Below are 19,798 nucleotides of genomic sequence, written 5' to 3' on the forward strand. Positions count from 1 at the left end.
TTTTATAACATTTTCCAATATAAATTTTGAATCATGTGTTTTGTTTTCTAAAAGTTATTATAATTATTTGGGTAGTTTCAATTAAAACGAACTTTAAAATATTAGTCAAAATGAATAAACATCAATCGATATAGTAGTTGTATTATCAATTTTAAAATTAGAGGTTGAACTCTTACCTCTACAAATTGTAATTTTTTTTTTTATTCGAAGTACTAAATTTATGATTATGATTTATGGAGAGTACATGAAACAAAACCTTTCATAAATTTCAGATACCTTTGACTGTGATGAGCCCAGCCCAACTTATGCCGTTGGGCGCCGGCGGCCGAGCCCAATAATATATTAATTAAAACCGGGAACGGTTGGTAACTAATTCGAAATACTCCCAAAACGACGTCGTGCAATACAGTAGAGGATTTATAGTTTTAGCTTAAACCCTAGTCCTGTCGCCGCCGGTCCTCACGCAATCTCCGGCGACAGTTCGCGCTGTTAGTCTTCTACAACGGTGAAAATCTCGATTCTGATTTTTTCTTTTCAGTGGAAAAATCTCCGAGCCTATTCCTCTATTTTGGAGGACGATAATTAATCTATTCTGATCTGAATTTGTTTGTATCGAGTTCGGTGTAATTTTTGTTGTGTTATTGAGTATTGAGGAAAATCAAACTTGTTAATCTATCAATGTTGGATGAAAGCGAATTCGATGTGCATCTGAATCTCTGGGCCCTAAGAATTCCGAGGGAACTTTGTAAGGCTGCCATTAAAATACTGAACGGGTCAGTCATGTTTTGTGTTATTTTGTTTCTTCATTATACTGTGCTAATTACTCGATTTTAATGTATCAGTTAGGTATTGGTATTAGTTATACATTGTTCTTGTTGAACTGTTCATCTTTCTCATTCGAGTTCAACGCTTTTTGAAAACTCATCAGAATTTTCCTGATAATTTTTAGTTGTTTTCTTTGAAAGTTCGTTTTGGTATTAATTATTGTTTTAAAGTAGACTGTTCTTTGGTCCTCAGTTCGTTTCTGTTGAAAAATTTTCAGGTACTTAATTGACAGGCCTCGGATTAAACCTGTGACTGAAGATCCAACAAGTGATAAGAATCGTTATGTTATATTATCTGAGAAGGTTCAAACTCCGGGTAAAGATCTCCGTCCTTGCTTTTTTCATTTGATTTTTTCTGTTAACTATATGCCTGGACGGCAGTTTCATGTTCTTTATGGAAACTCCTCAATAGGACATTTTGTTTGCTGAAGTTACTATCCTTGTTCATTGATTCTTTTATGTTACCTTAGTGGCTTGTTGGCTCTGTTCACGATCTCAAGTTCTAAAAATAGTTGTTGTAAAATCATTGCGAGTCATTTTTAATCTTAAAATTTTAATATCTCTAGGTATAACCATTAACTTGAATGCATGTTAAGTTAGAAAAGTGTCTATAAACAGCCTATATATCACATGAAATCCAGCTAAAAAAATCTAGACATCCACAAAAGCAATCAAATTAACCTTGCATAACTAGGTAATTTTTGTAAAAGTAGTCTTGTTTTCTTTTAGAAATCTTAACCACTTTCCTTATTCCTTCTTTTGCCTTTATTTTCTGGATGAAATTTTCCTCGATCATGTCCTTAGATGACACCATTTTTTCTATCTTGTGATTTTTTGAATGGCTCAGAATTATCAGAAATTCCAGAAATGATGCTTGAAGAATTGAAAGGTTTATGCACGATTGATCGAGTTCCCTATTCCCTAACACTTGGATATTCATATTGGGGAGCAGGTATTTTGAATAATCCTACATTTTAGCACACATTGCGCAAATTGTACTTTCACCTTAGGTGAAATGTTATGTGAGGCATATCTAGCACCATTTTAATGATCCCATTACTACAGTATGCACTAAGTATTGAAGTATGTGGAAGCTAAATGTCGTGCTTTGTTTGCATCGGAAGGATGAGAGTCTAATACATTAGTTATTGATCATAAATGACAGTCCCTGTATGTTTGTGATTGAATTCCACTCATTTTCCATTTGTAATCTGTCTACATCAATGGGAGGTATATATTCCTAATGTTGTCTGTAATGGGACTGTACGTGCTGATGGACTCTGGTTCTGATTCTCATTTGATATTATGGCAACTACATCAAATGATTGCAATTATAAGAATGATGTTTAATTTCTGAAAGATGTTTAACTATTCTAAAGGTTGCTTTTACCTGTCATTTGATGTGTTCATATTGTACATGCCCGACTAACTTATGGTGTGGTTCCTCTGTAGACCATATCCTCAAGAAGATTCTGCCTCCTGAAGTGGAAGTGCCTTCTTCTTTTGAGACAATAGTTAAGTACTCTAGCCACTGCCATGTTTCATCTACTTCTTTCCTTTCTGCCGTACATTTCCATATGCTCTATATAGCTTTTATGTGCGTTCTTTTGTTGCTATGTATAACATTTTGATACCACATGTTTCTGTGACATTGGTCTTAGTGTTGTTTTTTCATGTACAACTATTGACAGTGAGATAATTTTGTACTGTGATCTACAGGTCACGTTGCTCACCTGAATATACATGACGAATTGCTTCCATATAAGGATGTCATTGCGAAGGTTATTTATGATGTACGGCATCAGTATCTATTTACTCATTTTCCTAATTATTTTGAAATGTAAATTGTGATTTATTGATCACTATACATTAGCTTTTACTTCATTTTTTATTCTTAATTTCATTTTACTCTCCCCTTCTTTTCCTCTGTGTGTGTGTGTTGCGGGTACCTATTCCAGGAATTCAACCGTTCAGAATCAGATATTTTTACCCTTCCCCTCCACCCAACAATGTGCATGCGCGCACACATTTTCCCTATTGAAACTTTTCTGTAACTATTTTTTTTTGTAATCTAATTGCAGAAAAATTATCCGAGAATTAAAACAGTCGTAAATAAAGTGGGGTCTATAACAAATGAATTTCGGGTCCCAAAGTTTGAAATACTGAAGGGAGAGAATAATATGGTAACAGAAGTGAAGCAATATGGAGCGACTTTTAAGCTTGACTATAGTTTGGTCTACTGGAACTCAAGATTGGAACATGAACACATAAGGCTGGTTTCACTGTTCCAACCAGGAGAGATAATTTGTGACATGTTCGCCGGTATTGGTCCATTTGCAATTCCAGCTGCCCAGAAAGGATGTATAGTATATGCCAATGACTTGAATCCAGACAGCGTGCGATATCTGAAGGTTAATGCAGAAATCAATAAAGTTAGTGGTCGTGTTCATGTATATAATTTGGATGCTAGGAAGTTCATTTCTCAATTGATGACAGTTCCCAGTAACGAAAGTAATTCAGAATCTGTCATCTCAATATTAAAAGCTTGTGAGAAAGGCATTGGAGAGACCAATCAAAAATCACCATCTGCAAATGGTATGCAGACTAATATCATTATCATTTTAATAAAATTTCATATCTTCTTCAGGAGATCGAGTGCAGATGATCTTATTTTTCTTTCTTGCTTCAGTTCAGGTGGAAGAAGTCCAAGATGATAGTAAAATTAGCAATGAATATGTAGAACATTCAAGGAGTGCCGATATATCCGTTGCTGCTCTTAAAAGATCCTCAGAAAGTTGTGAGAATGAGAAAGGTAACATACTCATCACAGTCAATCACAGCCAAGCAGGATGCTGCACATTACCATATCTTGCGATTGAACAATCAAATACCATTTCTTCCTATAATTTTCTTTGCAGACATTTTTTAACGAAAATTTGCTTCACAGACAATGGAATTGCTGATGATGCTTCCATCTGTGTAGCCAGTAGGAGAAATGGAAATGCTAACAAGAGGATGAAGGGGTCCAATATATCTCATGCTAGGACCTGGGAACACGTTGATCATGTGATTATGAACCTCCCTGCTTCTGCTTTACATTTTCTCGGTACGAATGGACTTTTTCTTTTAAATTTCATCTCTCTTATTGCAGTTGTTATAGCATATTTCTCTTCATTTGTTTGTCCAAATGAAGAGTTGAAAATTTGGGAAGTAACAGTGTTTGGTCACCTCTGCCAGCATGAGATTTAAGAACGGTGGAAAGGAATACATTAACGTTTTAATGCTTCAGATATGAAGGGAAACCATAGATTTTTTTTACTCTTACAAGACCATAGCAGAGAGATTTTGGATATCTAAGCTTTGTGTTGAAAAATTGGAATTGATGGGAAAATAAATAAATGTTGGGGAAGCAAACTAATATCTCAATGTTGGTTAAACAAAGAGAAGAAAAATGAAAATGAGAGTGAAATTCAAACTTTTGATTGAAGTAGGAAAAGATAGGTGATACACAAAATGTTGTATAAGAAATGTGATGCAACAAATGTGATACAATCAATACATGGTAGCTCATCCTTATATAGGACAATGATGAACTAATTGATACTACTAACTTAAAATTTAAAACAATATTATTAAAAATAGAAACTCACATAACACAAAGAAAACTTAAAAATAATAAACAACTTAAATCTTATATCTAACATTTACTTAGTCATCAAACTGAAAATTAAATATAACAATAAATTTAAGGAAACTTAAAATTGAAATTTAATAAAGAAAAGCTCAAATCTCAATACTCCTTGAGGTTTTTCTTTGTCACACCCAACTTTTGGTGTGGAAACATAAACTGCCCATGTGGTAGAGCTTTTATGAGAATGTTGAAAAAATTGTTCAATGATTTCACTTTCATTCTCTTTATTTCTTTACTTCTTTCAATTAATAAAATTTTGACTTTGGTGTGCCTTGTTCTACCATCTTGTGCCAAATTGAAAACACTAGCAACCAAATCAAGTCTTTCTTTTAGATAAGGTAGACTGTGCATATTCCCTTCTTGAAAATTGTTGCATATCTGATCAATAAAGATAAATTTGAAAGTGTTATCAACCATGTTAGAAGAAGGCAACATTTTCAAAGTTTCGTTGTCTACGTGTCTAAAGCATTGATGCCATCTTTTGATTTTTTCTACTTTGGTATTGAAAACATGAAGACATAGTGAGTCACCACTTAAAACAATGACATTTTCAACCCTTTTGACCTTTGAAATCTCGACTCCTTGAGGGTCATAAATTACACAAACTTGACCTTTGAAAATCATATAAAATTTATTATGCAACAATTGAGCAATAGTAAGCAAGTTTTGAGATAATTTTGGAATATATAGAACATTGGATATTTTATGTTCCCCTTGCTTAGTATGCATGACAACGGTATTTTTGCCTTAAGCTAGTAATGTCTCGCTATGTCCAAGAATCACTTTAGACTGGATGGATTTGTCAATCTGGCTAAAAAGATTTCCATCTTTAGCCATATGGGAAGTGCATTCATTGTCAATAAGCCACGAGGTTGACACATCGTCATCAAAATGAGATGCCATAAACAAAAAATTTGTTTCTTCGTTGCCATCTGCGTAATTTGCCTGCTGTTGGAAATTTTGGATTTGGTTTGGTTTACTATAACAAAACTTCTTCATATGACCGGCCTTGTAGCAATAATCGCAATAGTGGACTTAGCTTGTTTTTGAACCAAAAATCTTTTCAGCATGGTTAGTCCGTTTACAAAAACAAGGAATTTATCTTTTCTTGACGCCCCTTCTTTTTCCATACTCACCTGATTTTTAGTGGCATATCTATCATCTTCTCCAACAACTTTCTTGTCTTTAAACTTTGCATGAAATGCACCAACAACTTGTTCATTACGCATTGTACCCCTTTGTTCATGGACTTGTAATTTACTAATTAATTCAGCTGTAGAGAGAGTTGTTAGATCAGAAAACTCCTTTATGGTCGAGATTTTTTACTCAAATTTATCAAGAACACGAACCATTATTTTTTTCTCAACTCTTTGATCTAGAAAATTTTCACCAACTAATCTTATCTGGTTCACAATGACCATCACTTTTGTTGTGTATTGCCTCACAAAATCTGAATCCTTCATTTTTAGCATCTCAAACTCTCTCTTGAGAGTCAATAGTTTGACAGCTTTCACCCTTGCACTTTCTTCAAATTCCTTATGCAATTTATCTCAAGCTTCTTTTGCCGATTTACAATCAATAATCATAGAAAATATAGGATCTGATAAAGCGGCATGAATCACAGAGTAAACTTTGGGCTTCTTTAATTTCTTCTCTTCATGTAGTTTGATGTGATTCAACGTTGGATTTTCTCCTAATGGCCGAGGATCAACATTAGTTGAAATGTATTTCCAAATGTAAAATGCCTTGAGATAGGATATCATTGTAACAACCCAAAACTGGTAGCTTTCATTATAAAAATGTTGAGAGGAAACACCAAAATTGGAAGACATTTTTCAAATACAAAAAATAGATTTTTTTTTATTCTCAAACAAAATCACAGGCCTTAAAGGTTAAATCTAAGGCCCTAATACCATTGTTGAGAAAATCAAAGTAGCTTTGATACCACTGTTGAGAAAATAGAATTGAAGAAAATATAAAGAATACTTGAAAATAACAAACAACTTAGGCAACCATTTTGTTTTTGAAAATGAAGCTTATGAACTCTACTTACACCTCCAAATTTCTTCTTTTGTTATCTACATTTTTACCAATTGTTTAAAAAACAAGCTAAATTTTGAGAACTTAATTAGTTCTAATTTTTTTTTTTGTTTTTTTGGAATTTGGCTAATAATTTAGTCATTGTACTTAACAAAGATGCAAATCATTGTAAGAAATGTGGATGAAATATATTTAATTTTAAAAAAATAAAGACAAAAAACTAAATGGTTAACAAACGGGACCTCAAATCTTAGATCTAACATTTACTTAGATGTCAAACTGAAAATTAAATATAGCAATAAATTTAAGAAAACTTTAAAATTGAATTTTAATGAAGAAAAACCTCAAATGTCCAACACTTTGTAGTCGCGCTTTTTTTATGGATACCAATTGAATGAGTTTCTTCAATCCCTTTTAGCTCTTGGGTGGGGAAGAATCGTCTTCTCTTCTCTAATCAGTTATCTTCGCTCTTTTTCTGTATCTGTAACTATGTTTTGTTTCGTCTGATGAGTGAAGTATATTTTGGTATTTTCTTGCCAGATGCATTTAGGGGCTCAATTAAGAGGAAGTACTGGAAGGGCTCCCTTCCTTGGATTCACTGTTATTGCTTCATGCGAGCAAATGAAAATCAAGATTTTATCATTTCAGTATGTTCCTACTACAGATAACATCATGGCTTCATCCTCTTTCATTTCAATTGTGCCCGTGTCCATTTCATATTTGTGCCCCATGTTTATGTGATTGTTTGTTTTTGTTTGTGTTGTGTGTGTGCGCGCTTCTTAATGAGAAACTATCAATCAGAATTTTGTGGATGGTATGAAATTACAAAAGGGCACCAATTGCCGTGGGGGATTACATGTATCTATTCCATTGAGATATTAGAGAAGTGAGGTTGTAATCACAAAAGAAAGGAAGTGAATTTACACCAAGAAAGAGAAGCATATAACAAGTGTTAAAAAAAAGTTGGAAAATTAGATTCCTTGTCTTCGAAGATGCGATGTTCATATGCATGCTTTTTTTCTCCATCATCTTTTCGATAATTGCATTTCTTCCTCACTTTTCTGTCTGGGTATTTGTCTTGGAAAAAGTCATATTTTTTCTCATGCCGTCCTTTTTTAACCTTTCACTCCAGGAGGCTGAGTCTGCCTTGAATGCTCATATTCAAGACCCCGTTTTTCATAGGGTCAGAGATGTTGCACCAAACAAGGTATTGCTCTGTGTGTGTGCGTGCACACATGGCAATTGTTTGTTTTAACTTGTCTTTCTTTCTTTTTTGTTTTTATCAGGCAATGTACTGTTTGAGCTTTAGGCTTCCGGAACAATGCGTCAATGACGACATGACTAGCTGAATCGAGTAAAACCTGAACTTTCCTATCTCTTGGGCTTATTGAGAACAACTTCATTTTCCCAATTTGTTCGTGCGGAGTTTTCATAGTTCTCACATCGTTGTACTTCACAGTCGTTTCTCGTTTCTGAGATGTACAAGCTAGACGAATGATATCGTAGGCTGGCACTTAGGGGTTTCATTTCTACTGTGGAAAATTTTTCAGATTTGCTCGGTATAGTTCGTTACTAACTTGATTTTGTATAAAACGAAATATGTCTCATGTCCTTAAAACAATATCTCTTAATATGCATAGCATGTGCCTTAATGAAAGTGCGCTTTTCGATTCTTTTAACATTAGAATAATTGTCCAACTTTTTTTGCTGGTCAATAATACTTTTGAGGGCAAAGATTTTGTTTACCTAGAAGCGACAGATTTGGGATCTTAGGTCAAGATTTGTTAATCGTTTTGGTTTTGGTAGTTAAATCATTTAATTGGAGAACCTGCTGCTATCCTTTTCCTAATTAGGCCTGTATTTCACATCTTTACCAATTCTAATGAAAATTGGTTTGATCATAATCGAATTTCATTGACAGATTAATTGTAATGGGCTTAAATTGCAAATGTAATTAGATCGCTTTACTTAAAATTAAGATTTTTGTCAAATTTACTGTTGTCATTAAGGTTATCTTTACCTCTAAGAGTCAAATCGTAATGGTCACGGTAACGATAAATAATCATAATAGTAATGGTAATGATACGACAATTTTTGAGTGCAATTTAATTGATCACTACATGTTCGTCATTTAGATTATATTACTTCATTACAAATTTTTAACTGGGGTCCACCTGGAATATTGGAAAACACTAACAAACCTAAGAAAAAATGAGTTTCACTTTTTAAATTATCTTTTACCTTTATTGCGATACACCTCCTGCAAATGTGACCTTATTGTAAAGAGAAAGTAATATATTTTTAGTTAGATAACATATATGTTCATTTTCATTTTATTGAGAGTCAAGTCTCTTATTAAGCATGCGTTTCTTAGTGGATATAGTCATTACGCAACATATTAGGTTTACTTTTTTTTGTTTTTGTTTTTGTTTTTTAAATAATAATAATTATTATTTTAATCTTTTTAATTTGATTGTTTTTTATGATTACTAATGTATATAATTGCTTAGAATCATGAAAAGTAGGAATATTTGCAATTCAAGGAAATGATTTATCATGATGGTAATAATTTTTCAAAAAAAGATATGGAATTTCTTTATGAATTCTTAATTATTATGATTCTTTTGTAGCCTTCATAGCTCAATAGAAAAATGTTGTTACTTTCAAACACATTTTATACAATTAAAGTATAGTAATTTTTTTGTGGAAAGGTTAAAACGTCATTTTTAGAGTGTCGGAATAACTTATGGGGAAAAATGCTATTTAAACAAAATTAACTCTTTTTTTCTTTCTTGAAGAATAAACAAAATTTTCTGTAAAGACAACTGAAGAATTAATTACTAGTTTAAAATGTGTTTTGATATATCTTATCATTAAAAATATTTTTTAAAGAAAAAAGAGAAATTCTTATAAATAAAAACATTCCAAAAACCTTTTTGCTATAATTGTAAATATTTTTAAATATATATATTTTTTTATTTAAAAAGACCCAAAGAAATCTCAATAGATGAAAAGAACCCGCAATTAATTTAAATAATTTTTAATATTTTTTCTCTCAAGAGTTTATTAAAAAATAACTTTTAAATTAATCTAAGTTATTTAAAGTGCTTTCTATTTACTTTGATTAGAAAAACCTCGGAGAGTGGCGAGCAGATAAATTATGTATTCTTTTTCAAAGTTACAGATAAATTAAGGTACAAATACTATTTTTAACACTTGTATTTTTAATTTTGATTCATTATAATCTACGTATTTACAAAATGTTAATTTTTGTCCCTATATTTTGCATTTTGAATTATTTTGATTTTGGTTTTTATCACTACACATTTAAAATATTGACCATTTTGGTCCCATTCTTTATTATTATTATTATTATTTCATTTTCAAATGACTAAAATGATCAATTTTTTAAAGTATGGGCTAAAATAAACCCAAGTTAAAAATACAATGAGTAAAATGAATATTAGATGGACTAAAATGAATGAAAATTGAAAGTATAAGATCAAAATAGCATTTAAATAAAAAATTAATTTGGTTTATTTTTTTTTTCCACAAGTTACTCCAAACCGCAAAAATTTTCTTGTCATGTTTTCCTATTTTGAGGCGTCAACTTTGGTCAACCACCTATTTTACAAGAGACTTTCAACTTTTCTATAGAGAGGATTTTTTTTTTTTTGAGAGGACCTTTCATTCTTATTAATTTAGGGCAAAGTCAAAGATAAAAATATCCGTTGATATATTGCTACATCTATAAATTGAAGGATTCAGCGTCGATATTAAATATCCACGAATATCTTTAATAACTTTTATAAATGCTCGTAAAACATAAAAAATACCATCTAATGAATTCAATATGAATAGTAATATTAATAACAATATCCATAACTAAGTTCGAGAGTAAAAAAAACTTAATTATTAACTTAAACAAAATTTCAAAATTTTTCGACTTACAGAAATATCCGTCAATATCAATACTTTATCGATATATTTGTAAAATTGAAATCTCGATATCGATATTGACATGAATATTTTAAACCTCGAACAAAACTACATTTTCCTAATAAGCATTGAAATTGCTTATTAACTTTTTAAGAAGATAACAATAATCTCTATTGGCTTTTGATATACATAGTTTTTTTTTTTTTTTTTTGTTCTTCTTTATATTCAGATTGCACTATTGTTTTTCTTTCTCCTTTTTTGTAAAATGATAAAGGGATGAACTTTGAGAAAGAGACCAACAGAAATAAAGCAAAGAGAGATTAGATGAAAACATTACACGTAGACTTTGGCTGGAAAGTTGCCAATTTGGAGCATTCTTTTTCAACTCTTCTTCAAAAAGAAGTCATTAAAAGATAATTATACATAATTTTCCTTTTTTAAAAATGACTTCTTTTTCCAACGTTTTATCATCACAATTTGCATTATCACCACACACTTCAAAAAATATTTCAACCCAACTTGAAAATAAAACATAAATATATGAATGTTGAAAATCACTTTAAAGTGCATGCTCCAATATTCCATTATCAAATTGGAAACCATGTTACTAGATAATCATCAAACATATGCTTTTTTAAGTTGATATGCTTTTTTGTTTTTTCCTTTTTAGTGATTTCAAAATATTTTCACTAAGAAGAAAGTTGATAGATTAGTAATAAAAAGTGATGATATATTGTCTAGTGGTTTGCTTATTTATTATTATTTTGAGTACTATAAGTGTCGTTATGGTATGAGAATTTTGATGGAGAAAATATTTAGGTCAAATCCACGACCAAGCTACAAAATCCATCCCTAAAATTAAGAACAAAAATCTATTACAAAACCCTAAATTGCCAAGAAAAATAAGATAATTAACTGTTTAATTCTAAAATACTACTTAAATATTAATTAGGGTTCTTTTCAAATATAGGAATATGACTGAATTTATTTATAAATATAGCAAAATGTCATTGTTTATCATTGATCGATTGTCACAATCGACATGTCTATGCATCTATCATTGATAGACAATGACATCTTACTATATTTGAAAATGTTTTCAGCAGTTTTGTCATTTAAAATAATTATCTCATTAATTAATATAAATTAACAACTTAACTAAATATTAACTCAAATATACTAATTCTCCCCATAATTCTTCTCATCAAATTTGAACATTTGATTTTAAGGAAATTAAAATATTTTACTGTTGAGCTTCATTCATTTTTACTTTTAGTTGTTGATTTTTTTAATATAAAATCATAAAAAAACCAAAGTTTTGTCAAAAAAAAAAAAAAAAAAAAAAAGAAGAAAAAAAGAAAAAAAAAAGAAAAAAGAAAAAGAAAAAAAGGCATTTTTATATTCTCATTAACTATGCTGTTAGGGATAGATATATAATATAATTCGAATTTATTTTTAGACAACTCAAATTCTAGAAATTAATAATTTAAAATCATTTATTATATATTACATAATAATCAAGCGAAAAAAAAAGTGTGATTTATAATTGGTCCTCAAGCGAGCATTAGTGGTATAATAAATTTCTTAATGAATAATTCAATTCAAAAGCTCATGAGATGGAAATCAAATGTAATAAATATTTGAAAGATTTTCCACCACTTATGTAATGCAAGAATGAATATATATATATATATATACCATCTCCCAAAAAACTACACCTTTATTTCCACGTTGTAAAGAACTTTTTGGAGACCCTTTCTGTCAAATACAATCATTTTTTTTTTTTTTTAAAAAAAAAAAACTCAAAAGTATTATATCAAAGCTATCTCGACAAATTAAGATACTCTAAAGAATTAGATATTAAAAAATCAAGCCATTTTCTTTAAAAAGTAGTTTTTAAAATCTTCTTTAAAATTTGACCGAATATAAATGGATAATTAGGAAAGGTAAAATTCTTTATAAAATAGTTGTAAGAAGAAGCATTATTTTCAAAAATCAAATGGTATCTAACGGAACCATAACATTTGAAATTTAAAGTATTTGAGAGAATCATAAAAAAAGCATACATTTATGAAACAGAAAAATTTAAAATAAAATTATTATCAATATCCCATCGGATAACTATTTGATTTTTAGTTTTTGCTTTCAAAAATTAATTTTAGAAATGCAAATTTTACGTATACGTTCTTTTGTTCCATTATTTACTTTCTTAGTTATGTTTTCAAAACTAACAAGTAGTTTCAGAATGATTTTTAGATTTTGACTATGTTATGAAATCAACAAATAAAAAAAAAAAAACAAAAAGATAGAAAATCGACACATAGATTTACATGATTCACTAACAACAAGTTAGTTACGTCCACGAGACAAAGTAGGAACAATTTTATTAGATAGAATGTTACAGAATACAAAATGAATAATGCTTCTAGGAGCTGGAAAGTTTATATACTAAACCCTAGGGTCATAAACGTAAATTATATAAAAATGACAAATACATGAATAATTTAGGTTTCGGGATCTTGCTCCCAAATCTCCACGAGGACGTGCTGCCTCTGGATCCAACTTGCTGACTAGATAGCAAGACTCTCGTATTTGATCATTCAAAACTTAGATAATAAATTAAAGACATTCCAATAGATTATATTAAAACACGAGAAGAAAAATAAGCATACTATTCAAAAACTAAAAACTAAAATCGTTATCAGAAGTCAAACGTTAATTTGAACACAAAATTTTTGTTTCAATCTTTATACATATATGATTTCTATATAGGGAGCAGCTTACCAAAAAAATAAAAATGAAATAAATAAATAAAAAACGTGAGATTGTAGCTGTGCGCACCACCATAACTGAATAACTGAATTAAGTAACGAATCTTTTTTCTCTTTTTTTCTCTATGAAACTCCATTTCCCCCCTTTCTCATGAAGCTCCTCTAAAATTCTAAATCCAATATTCCATTTCCATACAGAGACCTCTCCTTTCTTTCTTGATTCTATCTTTATTAAAAGATTCTGATTCAAAGATTGAGAGAGACCCATAAAAATGTCAAAATCTGGATTACAATTCCACAGAAATTATTGTATATTCAGAATCAGAACATTAGTTTTTTTGTTGTTGATGATTTTTCCAGATGGGTTAAGTGTTGGAGTGAACTGGGGAACTATGGCTACTCACCAGCTCCCACCAGAGAAAGTTGTTAAAATGCTTCAAGAAAATGGGTTTCATAAATTGAAGCTTTTTGAAGCTGAGGATAGGATTTTGGAAGCTCTTATTGGGTCTGATATTGAAGTTATGTTGGCTATTCCCAATTCAATGTTGCAACTTATGAGTCAAAATCCTAGGGCCGCTGCTTCTTGGGTTGATTCTAATGTTACTGCTTATACTTATCATGGTGGTGTTAAAATCAAGTTGAGTTTTGAAGATTCTTGTTCTTTTGGTTTTTATGTGCTCTTTAGGTGTTTGATGAATTTCCCACTTCAGGGTTTCTCTGTTTTCAATATGTTCTTTTCATGCTGCTGCTGTTTATGATGATGATACTTCCATTTTCATACCAATTTTAATCTGTTTCTTTCTTCCATTTTCTTTGCTTACTTACCTGAAGAGTCGTTTTTGATTACGTAATTAAGAGGGTATTTGAGAGATTTTAAAAAGGTTAAAATCACTTTTTATCATGTTTAAAAGTCATTCCGATATGCGCCTTAAATGATTTAGAATAAGTTCATACCATATGTTTTCGAAGTAATTTTGAATATGATAAAAAGTTATTTTAAACCATTTCAAAATGACTCTCGAATATGCACTAAACCTTGCTTTTAATTAGCCAAAAGGACTTTTCAATCTTCTTAAAAGACATGTCAGTTAATCTTAGTGTCACCATGTAGCTATACATGATATTTTTGGTTAGTGCCTTAACTAGAAAAAATAAGTTTTGTTTGATCGATCTCTCTCATGAGGAAGGGCAAATAAAAGATTGCAGTTTCTAGTTTTTAAACTGCAAGTAATTTTCTCTCTTTTGTTTTGACAATGAGATTACAAAACTATGGAAAAGTAACCAAATGCCACTCTTAAATTATGGCCATTCATTGAACCATTCTTTTGGCTGAAAATTTTGAGATTTATGAATGTTAAATTAGCTAAAATAGCATATTGGTTCTATCTTTCCCATAAAATTCCATTGGAAACTGATTTTGCAGGTATGTTGCTGTAGGCAATGAGCCATTTCTTAAGTCTTACAATGGCACTTATCTTCAGTTAACATTGCCTGCCCTGAGGAATATCCAAGCAGCCTTAAATGATGCAGGGCTTGGTTCAAAGGTCAAAGCTACTATTCCTTTCAATGCTGATATTTACAACTCCCCGGACTCAAACCCGGTTCCATCTGCAGGCGAATTCCGTCCCGACGTTCGAGATTTAACGATCGAGATTCTACACTTCCTATCCATAAACAATGCACCTTTCACAGTCAATATCTACCCCTTCCTTTCCCTATATGGAAATGACTACTTTCCAATGGACTTTGCATTCTTTGATGGAACATACAAGCCAATCAAAGACGGAGATCTAACGTACACCAATGTGTTCGATGCAAATTTCGACACACTCGTTTCAGCTCTAACGAAAGCAGGATACCCTGATATGAAGATCATAGTAGGAGAAGTTGGTTGGCCAACCGACGGTGACAAACACGCCAATATCCAAAATGCAAAACGGTTCAACCAAGGATTGTTAAGACATGCTTTAAGTGGAGAGGGAACTCCAGCAAGGGTAGGCATAATTGATATCTATCTCTTTAGTCTGATCGATGAAAATGCTAAAAGTATAGAACCAGGGAGCTTTGAAAGGCATTGGGGAATATTTGAATTTGATGGTAAGCCAAAATATGAACTAGATTTGTCTGGAACAGAAGAAGAAAAAGGGTTAATACCAGTTGAAGGAGTGAGATATATGGTAAAAAGATGGTGTATTTTGAACCCAAATGTGAATGATTGGGAAGGTTTGGCTGATAGTATAGACTATGCTTGTAGTTTATCAGATTGTACTGCATTGGAATATGGATCTTCTTGCAATCAATTAACTGCACAAGGAAATGCTTCTTATGCATTTAATATGTACTATCAAGTGAACAGCCAAAAGAGTTGGAATTGTGATTTTGATGGTTTGGCTGTGGTGACTCAACAAGATCCATCTTATGGAAACTGCCAGTTCCCAATTATGATTGATTATGCTTCTTCTTCATATTCTCCATTTCTGTTTGATGAAAGATTTTTAGATCTTTTGGTTGAAGTTTTTATGGGATTTATGGTGTTTTTGATTCTGGAATATGATTGGTGATGGATTTGAGAATGATTTTTGTGAGGAATTCGTTAAGATTTGGAAGTTGTTGATCAAAGTTTTCTCATGTTTTGTGTATATTACAATATATGGATATTATCCTCTGGACACGGCAGAATTCTTCTTTTGCCAAATTGTTTGTCATGTATGATAGATTCAAATTTTGGTTTCTTTTTATTTCACACTTATTTTATTTTGCTTGCCTTTAATAAATAATCATATTTTAGATGCTCGTGAGGATTTGTTTTCGGACTCTGCCTTATATCTCTACATAGGTATGATATTGTGATCTATTTTTTATTTTTATTTTATTTTTTATTCAAACTCATACAATTTTGCTTTTAGTTTATACCTAGAAAGTCTTATATACCAGTGGAGACGTTCTTACTTGCACCTATAAACCGACAACGTTATCATCTCTAACTTAGGTAGTAAACAATTTTCTCTTTTAACAAATATAATTAGGACTTCTCTCAAATATTCATAGATTGTGAAACTACTCTTACCTAATTCACCTTGTTTACTTTTGAAAGTATACTTTTTTGTCTAATTGTAAGCCCCGAATTTAGGAGGACTACATAAATGAACCGAGATCGAGACAAATCTTAAAGATATAAAAACATGCTTAAGAAAAGTTTGAAAAAATTGAAAGTTACTATCTGTACTAATAAAGTGCACCCGACTTTTCGATGACTTAATCATATGAACTTTAAAGTTAAGTACACTTAGCTTGAAACAATTATATGTTGGGAAAGAAGCATATGAGTGAGAACAAAGCATGCTAAAAAGACTTGTGTTGGTTTGTGGAAATAGTTTAAAATAAGTAGATAACGTGGCTAGATCACAGGAAAATATCGGAGTTATTAAGTTTTGAATTCTGAGCGTGGAGCATTAGATCAATAGAGTTCAATCATGTAAATCACATTGAAGATAATGATTCTCTTTCTAGTTCATTTGCAAATATCTCATCAATAACATTGTTGAGATATTAGGCTTATGCATGCAAAATATTAATTACTTGTTTTGATGGAAAATGCTCTGTACCAATAAAAATATTCTAATTGTCAATTTAAAATCTAATTGATGAAGACATTCTTATTTGTATATATTAATGATCTTCCCAACTTCTAATTAATGTGAGGCCATGACCCTGGCTTTATCCATAAACTTATGTGGCTTAGAACATTAATTCATGTGATACCACGTTATTTTCCTTAAAATGGCATACCAAATAAAGAGCAAAACTAATATTTTTATATAGAGTTTGAAAATGAGTGAAGACCAAATATATTAAATACATGAGCTAGCGGCTTTGGCATTTTTTTGCGACGTTCTTTCAGTTAGAAAGAGTGTTTTCCACCTTCTACCCATCTTTGAAAGAGAGTTGCATTTTGAAACACATAATTCTATAAGATAAAATAGAAACCATGATGTCATTTAGTAACATAATTCATTCTTATACTATGTTTCTTATTTCTAGTTTTTAAGAAATATAAGCTATGGCTGTGTATAATTTCTTTTTTTTTTGGGGGGGGAGGTCTTTTTTTATTTATTTTCCAATCATAAATAAAAGCATTATTATGATAAAATAAATATAACATAATTGTAAATATTTAATTAAGAAATAAATTTCATACAAATATTTTACTTTTTGATTTAAAATACGTTTCATTTTGTTTCCCTAGTAAAAAGAACGAGACAACAAGAAATATGAGATAATTGATCAAAAGTCTCAATCTCAAACTTCAAATGGTTTTTTTCTCCACTTTTTCAAACTTAGGAATTTTACTTCTGGTTATATTATTATCCACCAAAATTACAAAATTACTCTTAATTTTCTTTTTTTCCTCTTCTTCTCCATTTTCCTTCCTCCATTTGTGCCAGTCATTCTTCATTTTTTCTTTCTCTATTTGTCATCGACCATCTGAACGTTACAAAGGTGTCATCGCTGGCCATTAAAACATTGCTAAGAAATCAGATGCAGTAAAACAAAATAGCGAAGAACGAGAGGAACCCAAAAGTGAGTGAGAGAAGAGACTAAGAAGAGAGAGTGAGAGTGAGACAACAAGAAAGAGGAGAGAGATAGAGTGAAAGAGAGAAGAAATTGAGAGAAAGAAGAGGTTGAGAGAGTGAAGAGAGTGGAACAACGAGACAATGAGAGAGCAAAGTACGAGCAAAAGGCCAATCCATGCACACAATATTTCATTTGGGTAATTTCACCTGGTTGATATCAACAAAGTAAAAAAAAAAAAAATCTAGATTTTAAAAAGTAGGGCAAATTTCATTTTCATCCTAACGTTGGGTCATCCATCCATTGAATCCAAGAAATATTTATCAAAATAGTTGTATTGTATTTATTAAAAGAATAAAAAATGTGATCATTATCAAACAAACCTTATATAACAAAGTTTACATTTCTTTCTATCACTTACTTTTAAATAAGTATAGCAAAAGCTTAAAATGTCGATCTGCCGAAAATGTGTTGAGTTCTTAAATTTTATGGAAATGCCAATTTAAAATGTTGATATTGTCGAAAATATGTTGAGTTCTTAAATTTTAAGAAAATGTCAATTTAAAATGTTGATATTGTCGAAAGTGTTGAATTCTTAATTTTAAGGAAATGTGAATCGACATATCAATAAGATGTTGATATTAATAGATATTTTTGAATAAAAAATCTAAAAATATTTAAATCGATAAACTAACATTTATGCCGTCTCAATTAATTAAAATATTTATTATTTATATTATGTTTATATCAACGACATTTTCTTTTTTCTTTTTCTTATTTTTTTTTTACATTTTATGAACTTTTTTATGGTATAATAAAAATGTCAATTCACATCCTATATCTATGTCAAATCCATAAAAATATCGAATTATCATAAAAATATTGGCATGTTGATGAAAATTAAATACCTTTACAAGTCAAAATGGTCAAATTAATTAAATGAAGATTCTAGATATTTTCAACCACCATTTAAAAAAATAGTGCCCAAGAAAAGTATGCTTCACCACCCTCCCCCAAATTAACCAACACCAAATTCATTTGAATAAGTAAAATCCCAAAATAAGAAAAAAATGAAAAATGAAAAATCTATTCCATGGACCTTTTTTTATTTTTTATTTTAATTTTTAAATTATTATTATAAATTTCATTAAGATCAACCGTCAGAACTGTTGTATTGGTTTGCCTTCCATGCAAAAATAATAATAATAATAATAATAATAATAAATAAATAAATAAATTGTATAAGTTATATGCCCAATTTTCATAATTGAAAATTTAAGATTGTAACAGCAAGTTTGTGACTATCACCATACTTCAAGAGTTGTGTTTGTAATTTGCCCTTAATTTTTAGAAAATATGAATAGACATATCAATAAGAAGTGGATGTCAATAGATATTTCTAAAAAAATGTATAAAAACAAAAAATTCAAAAATAAATAAATAAATATACATTTACGACTTTACAATTAGCTAACATGTTTATTATTTATATTTTGTTTACATTAATAACATTTTTTTCTTATATTTTACGTTTCATAATTTTTTTTACAGTATAATAAAAATACCAATTCACGTCCCATACTCACGTCATATCCATGAAAATATGGAATTATCCATAAAAATGTTAGACAAAATTTAATACCTCGACAAGTTAAAATCGTTACAATAAGTAATTAATTAAATGGAGATTCTAGACATTTTCAGCCACCACTTTAAGAAACAAGATTTTAGTATTGCATTTTATATTTTATATGACCATATATTAAAATTAGAAAATTAAGAAAATTAAGAAAATTAATAAGTAAAGGAATAAATCTAAATTTTTTAAAAAATATTATGAAAATAAATTATAGTTTTCAATATGAATAAATATTTGTATAAAAAGACATAGTAATAATTAAAAGAAAAAGAAGCAATAATAGTGAGGAAAATAAAAGATTTACACAATTACTCTAGAGTAT

The 19,798-nt window shown here is 30.2% G+C and overlaps 2 protein-coding genes across 3 annotated transcripts; both read left to right on the forward strand.

The window, feature by feature from the left end:
* The first annotated feature begins 390 nt into the window (after window positions 1–390).
* On the forward strand, window positions 391–8,239 carry LOC120080351 (tRNA (guanine(37)-N1)-methyltransferase 2). Of its 2 annotated transcripts, none has more exons than XM_039034993.1 (11): window positions 391–773; window positions 1,043–1,140; window positions 1,672–1,776; window positions 2,277–2,339; window positions 2,544–2,617; window positions 2,906–3,419; window positions 3,514–3,636; window positions 3,772–3,930; window positions 7,096–7,202; window positions 7,688–7,762; window positions 7,842–8,239. In XM_039034993.1, the coding sequence occupies exons 1-11, from the start codon at window positions 679–681 to the stop codon at window positions 7,902–7,904; spliced, it is 1,476 nt and encodes a 491-aa protein (XP_038890921.1). In that variant the 5' UTR covers window positions 391–678; the 3' UTR covers window positions 7,905–8,239. The 2 variants fall into 2 exon arrangements, with proteins under 2 accessions (XP_038890921.1, XP_038890922.1); XM_039034994.1 differs by having other exon boundaries at window positions 3,808–3,930.
* Window positions 8,240–13,184: 4,945 nt separating this feature from the next.
* Window positions 13,185–16,008, forward strand: LOC120080195 (glucan endo-1,3-beta-glucosidase 8-like). The gene is made up of 2 exons (XM_039034769.1): window positions 13,185–13,902; window positions 14,689–16,008. The coding sequence occupies exons 1-2, from the start codon at window positions 13,538–13,540 to the stop codon at window positions 15,824–15,826; spliced, it is 1,503 nt and encodes a 500-aa protein (XP_038890697.1). The 5' UTR covers window positions 13,185–13,537; the 3' UTR covers window positions 15,827–16,008.
* The last annotated feature ends 3,790 nt before the right edge of the window (window positions 16,009–19,798 follow it).

The sequence above is a fragment of the Benincasa hispida genome, chromosome 6, assembly GCF_009727055.1.
Source record: "Benincasa hispida cultivar B227 chromosome 6, ASM972705v1, whole genome shotgun sequence".
NCBI lineage: Eukaryota > Viridiplantae > Streptophyta > Magnoliopsida > Cucurbitales > Cucurbitaceae > Benincasa > Benincasa hispida.